Below are 5,814 nucleotides of genomic sequence, written 5' to 3' on the forward strand. Positions count from 1 at the left end.
GTGCGGGGCCGCGGGTGCTAGGGTGCAGGGGGACTGGGGTGCAGCATGGGAATGCTTTGGTTTTAATTACAGCTCTCGCTGTGATTCTGCTCTGGCTCGCTGCATCCCCAACTCTGCCAGTTTAATCCACAGACTGCTTCCACCCAAACTTGACAGAGGAGTCTGTAGCGCACCAGTCTCCTCCTTCTTGCCTAAAAGCAATCAACCTGCTCTAAAAAAATTTAAAATAAAATAAATTGCATCATGCATATCCTCCCAAGGAAGGGAAAAGCCTGGGACAGCCCAGCTCTTGGAGAGCCCAGGGAGCTGCAGGGCATGTCCCTGTGCTGGGGAAAAGCTGTTCTCTGTCTTTGTGCTGCCTGGGCTGGGGTTCCCCTGCCCTGTGGCACGGGCTGGCTGCATCCATGCCCCTGTCTTGGGGCAGAGCAGGAGACCTCAGGAGCTCCCTCCCTGCTGAAAGGGGGAAACTGAGGCACGCAGTGGCCCAGCTTATCCTGTGAGGCAGCAGGCACCCAGGGTGGCTCGTGGGAATGGCAGGGTGGGAGGTCGAGGGTCCCAGCAGAGCTTGGTGTAGGGCTCAGCGTCTGGCTGAGTGTCTGATCCACTCCAGCACAAAGTCCATCCGTGCCATTCCCCAGGTGCGAGGGGTTCCCGGGGCTCCACAGCCTCCCGCGGGGAGCAAACAACCTTTTGAAGCTTTTTTTTTTTTTTATTTCTTAAGCTGATTATTCTGTTCCTCTTCCAAATTGGAAACAGAAACTGAGATTTCCCATGAAACAAATTCTGCCACCGCCTTCTCCCCTGGGGGCAGAAAAAGAAAATGAAATTTTCAATTAAAGTCATTAGAAGCCTCTGAAATGAAAACTGGGGCGAACTGAAGCTGCTTGTGCTTAGCTGAGCTGTGCCTGGCTGTGGCTCTGGCTTCTGGGTGATGTCTGGGGCGGGAATAGGGGAAGGTGTCGAGCGGTGGGTGCAGTGTGTCCCCAGCTCGCTCTCTCACTTCAAGACACACTTTTCCTTTTGTTTCGACTTCCAGCAGTTGCTTGTGTAAGAGGGGAAGGAGCATTTTGCTGCTGTGTGGACTGGGAGCACTGCAGCACAGCCCAGTGCCCTTCCAGCTTCCTGCTGTCCCTACCAAGGGACCCCCACCCTGGGGTAAAGGAGATGGATGGGGCATGGCAGGGTGCTGCTCCCTGGGGAGGTGAAAGCAGGGAAGGGGAAGGCGCCTGGAGCCGGTGTAACCTGAGGCACCAGGAGGAATTTGCCGCGGCTGGGGGAGAAGGGGAAGCCTCGCCTGAAACAATACAAGGAGCCTGCTGACTTTGCCAATGTTATTCTGAGTTGGGAAAATATTATTGCTGGGCAAGAATAGAAGGAGACGACAGTTTTCCCGGGCTGGGCCCGGCAATATGGGAAGACAGGAGACTATGGGAGGGCACCGGGGAGGTGGAATGGAGAGGCCCCTGGTGCCAGCTCTGCTTGCAGGCACAGGGGTCTTCCCAGTGAGGATGGAGTCGCTGTGGCTGTGTCCCTCCATGCCACTGCATCGCCAGTTAGGGCACTGGGACTGCCCTTGAGTGACTTGGAGCGATGGGAGCTGTGTGTGATGGGGTGGAAGTGGCTGGTGTCCCCTAGGGACAGACTGTTTCTCTTACAGGTCCCAGCAGAAACATTTCCCACCAGGATGGAGGTGACGAATGTCCCCCCAGCAAAAGCAGGGCTTGGTGCCCCCCTCTCATGGGGATATGCGTGGGGCTTGCTCAGGCTGGGGGTTTCGATGGGGTCAGCAGCGGTGGGTGGCAGCATTCCTCGGAGAGGGTGTCTGGGGACATGTCTGTGCTCATCAATGGCGCTTTGTCCTCCTCCTCCTCCCCAGTCACTGGATGGGGTTTCAGAGCCGGGTGAAGCTGAGCTGCTCCCTCTTGCCTTCTCTCTGCAGCAGCTGGGTGGGTGCCACCATGCCGGGGTTTTCGGCTTGCTGACGCTGAAAGTGATTTCCCACCAGGAACCAGTCTCGCCTCTGCCCCCGCAGCGGCATCACTGCAGGGGTCCTCTCAGCATCTGACGGGATTCAGGATTGGACCTGCTTTGGGAACCTTGACTGTCAGACCCTGTTGCTCTGGGATGTGATGTCCATCCCAGGGACACGGTGTCCCCATGCCGATCCAGCCTTTCCCCAAGTGCTGTTCCCACGCCATGGCAGGGAGGAAACCAGTGAGGTCTGGTGGTGCCATCGAGGTCTGGTGGTGCCGGTGGTGGGCTTTGTGTGCCTGTTTCCCCATGGCACTGGCTGGGTGCCTACCCTTGTATCCCTGCCTGGCACCTGGTGGGGGCAGTACCTGCTTTCTGCCCACCTTGTGCCCGCTCTTGACACCCTCCCGGGCTCCGTGCAAACCCAGCCTGGGGCTGATGGCACGGCACAGCCTTTGCCAGGCTCTCACACACCCGACTCACTGTGGCACGGACACGGTAGGAGCCTGGGGTGATTCAGCCAGTCCTTGCTGGGCAAGGTGAGGTGGGGATGGAGGTGGAAGCTGCTCTCCGCAGCAGTTGGGAGCAGCTCTTCTGCTCTGAGATACTCAGAACCAGCAGCTCAAAGGGACCCTCCTGTCTCTGTGGCCATCACAGCCGTCTGGTTGTCCCTTCAAAAAGCTAGGGGCCCTTGGTGCAGCCACTGGGGTGGAGGTCTAAGTATCCTCTTGTGTTTCCCAAGAGGGTTTGAAGGGTGTTTGGGGGCTGACACCTCCCTCCCTCTCTGGCAGAGCTTTTGAGCACCAACCGTTCTGTCCTCTTCTTTGGCCACCGAGGCTTCCTGGGCTTCCGCTCCCTCTACCTGGATGAGTACCGTGACCGGCTCTTCATTGGAGGGAAAGATATGCTCTACTCCCTGCTCCTAGACAGGGCCAACACAGATGCCAAGGAGGTGAGCTGGGTCCTGCTGAGCACCCTGGGGGCTCCACCCCCACCCTGGCCCCTGTGCAGCCCTTCTGGGTGAATGATGCCCAACCAAGCCAGTCAAAGTCACCCTGAAACCAGACCTGCCCTGGGGATGGCTCCATCTCAAACACCCTGAAATACATCTGAAACTTGCATGCTGGTGGTGCAGCCCCACTGGTGGTTCCTGGGTGCTGAGCTATGTCTTGGACCCCACTCTCCTAAAAAGCTACCACTGGGAGAGCAAGTGCTGCCCATCCCCATCTAGGCATCCACTTCACGGGCCAAATAAACAGCTCAAAGCCTGCAGAGACAAGGAAGTAAAAGCATCCCTCATTGCAACAAGCTGTGCCAGGGTTCAGCTGGCAAAGCTCCTAGCTGGGAGAGGTGATGGACCAGAGTGACAACGCTGGTGGTGGTTCCCCTCCTCCTTCAACCTCTCCACTTTGACTTTGTTTTTTTAAACATGGATCTGGGCTGTTTCTAGCCAAAGAAAGTGGAGAAGGAAATGAAGTGCCCCTTGGTGTGCTGGGTCACTGCAATGGGGTCAAGGGCTTGTGTACCCAAGCTGCCCTTGGTCTGAGAGCTGCCAAAGGCTGCAGGGGACTTGGGCTCCATCACTCCCTGCTGTCCCACAGCACCCTTCCACAGGCCACCCGTAAGCCCCTCCCCTTCCAGGCCAGCTCCAGCCATCCCCAGCGTGACCACCCAAATACAGCTGTGGCTGTGACGACCGGGGTGCTTTGCCTCAGGAGGAAGGGTCCTGCCCTGGGCTGCAGGGTGGGAGCCTGGGCATTGTGGGCTCTGGAGAGCTGTTGGTCCCTCTCACTCTTCGTCTCTCCATCCCCATGCCATTGACAGCCTGGGGACTTGTGTTTGCAAAGCTGTGTCCCTGCTGTCCCCTCTTCTTGCTCCAATGCGTACTTTGTGTTTCAGATCTACTGGCCTCCACTCCCTGGGCAGACGGAGGAGTGCTTTCAGAAGGGGAAGGACCCAGGGGTGAGTCTTGCCCCATGTGTGCTCTGCCCTGAGTGGGAGGTCCCCTTGTGTGGCTAGTTAATGGCAGAGCAAGGGATCATCCCTTGGATGAGGGAAACTGAGGCAGGGAGTCGTCAGCCAAGCCTTACAGTGTGAAACACTCTGGACCCAGTAAATCCCACCTCCAGGCCTCTGCTCAGCCCCACTGGCTGCAGAGTGGCTGCTGGTGTGCCCCAAACATGGCTGTACTGAGCGGGCAGGGACAGCCAGGATTCTAGACCTGAGCTCAGAGGGACCAGAAGCCCCGAGCTGTGTTCCAGGCCCCAGTGATGTGGTCTGGCCCATCCTGGCTGGCTCCAGCGGTGGGAAATCTTTAACTCACTCAGGTCTAGTGACCTCGCTCCCTAGACCTTACCCCTCTTTGCATCCCCCCTGCCCCGATATGAGACAGGACTATGGTGGGGAGAAACCCCCAGGCTACCCCTGCCCAGACGAATTGCTCCCGGGGGTCCCTGTCCCGCGCTGTATGTTTGTTTTACAAGCTTTCACCAACAGATACAAGCTGGGCCAGGCTCAAGCCTTTATTTTTCTTGAACATATATATTTTTTTTAACTTGCTATTTTAGAGGCTCTTTGCAAAGGGAAAATAAACAGCGGGGAGGCTGGGAACCCCCGGGGTGGCTCGGTGGCAGTGTTCCCGGCAGACAAGGGGCCTCACATTCCACTGGGGGGGATAATGGAGGGCAGGCACTGGCTGGGGAGAGCTGGTGATGCTCAGTGGGAGAAGGAAGGAAGCCCTTTTCCAGTAGGAACTGCCAGGAGAGGCTGGGCAAGGGCAGAGGTGCAGGGCTGCACCCCCAGGGGTGTCATTGCTACCAGTCCCTAGTAGCAGGCGACAATCCCAGATCAGGCCTGTCCTGGAGGCAGACAAGGATGACTGTAGGTATCCGTCTCTGTCTGCTGTGTTTCCTCCTTTTGTTTCATCCCTGCGTAAGCAGGAATAGGACAGGGAAGGACGTCCCTGCATCTGGTCACGTCCTGGGCGCTAGGAAGAGGAGCACTCCCAGGGGTCTGGGGCTGGGTGTAGGAGCTGCTGCCACCAGGAGCTGCTGCCACCAGAAGCTGCTGGGCAGGTGATCTTGCTCCCATGGCTGGCAGGGGCTGTGTGATGGGGTGAGCAGCTGGGTGCCTGTGGGCAGGAGGTGCCCAGGTGCTGGCTGGATCACTTGTGGCAGAAAGGTGGGTGCAGCCCAGTGAGCCAGGGCTGGGGCTCACCCGTTGTCACAGGGCCCCAGGCAGAGACAGGGAGCTGGGGGTGGGTGAAGCACCAAGCCTCCCCCAAACCCTCCCCCTCTTGTGCTGTTCCCCCAGACTGACTGTGCCAACTACATCCGTGTGCTGCACCCCTACAACCGGACACACTTGCTGGCCTGTGGGACAGGTGCCTTCCACCCTGTCTGCGCCTTCATCTATGTGGGGCACCGTGGTGAGGTAGGGCAGCACCATGGTGGGGTGCCCATCCTGAGCATCCCTGGTAGGACACCCCTGGGATGCTCAGGACATCCCTATAATCTGCCTCCCTCCTGGAAGGCTTCAGCACTGTATGGGGATGCTGGATCTGGTGTTTGTCCCATGCTGAATACTGGGTGTGCATGTCAGGAACCAGCTCCCTGTTACCCTTTTGCCCTTGCGCTACCCACTCCCAAACTCCTCCACCTTTCTGGCGTGGCGGCACCTTTCCAGACATGTCCCTGGGGCTGGTGTCCTGCCAGGGTAGTGGTGTGGCTGACATTTCCTCCTCTCCCAGTTCGCTGCTCATAAGTCAGGTTGGCTGGGGTGGAAGCACAGGGCTCCCTGTTCCCTCCTTACAGCCTGGTGCTGTGCTGGCAATGGGAGCCTTGC

At 58.2% G+C, this 5,814-nt stretch overlaps 1 protein-coding gene across 1 annotated transcript in view; it reads left to right on the top strand.

Annotated features, from left to right (window-relative positions):
• Window positions 1-2,762: 2,762 nt before the first annotated feature.
• SEMA3G (sema domain, immunoglobulin domain (Ig), short basic domain, secreted, (semaphorin) 3G) overlaps window positions 2,763-5,814 on the top strand; it is a gene marked incomplete at its 5' end in the record, with an annotated part of 7,463 nt that continues 4,411 nt past the window's right edge. The window contains 3 exons of the mRNA XM_010015236.1: window positions 2,763-2,923; window positions 3,871-3,933; window positions 5,284-5,403. Coding sequence (XP_010013538.1) covers window positions 2,763-2,923; window positions 3,871-3,933; window positions 5,284-5,403 — 344 coding nt within the window. The remainder of the gene's footprint in view (window positions 2,924-3,870; window positions 3,934-5,283; window positions 5,404-5,814) is intronic.

Source organism: Nestor notabilis, unplaced genomic scaffold (assembly GCF_000696875.1).
Source record: "Nestor notabilis isolate BGI_N333 unplaced genomic scaffold, ASM69687v1 scaffold19875, whole genome shotgun sequence".
NCBI classification, from domain to species: Eukaryota; Metazoa; Chordata; class Aves; order Psittaciformes; family Psittacidae; genus Nestor; species Nestor notabilis.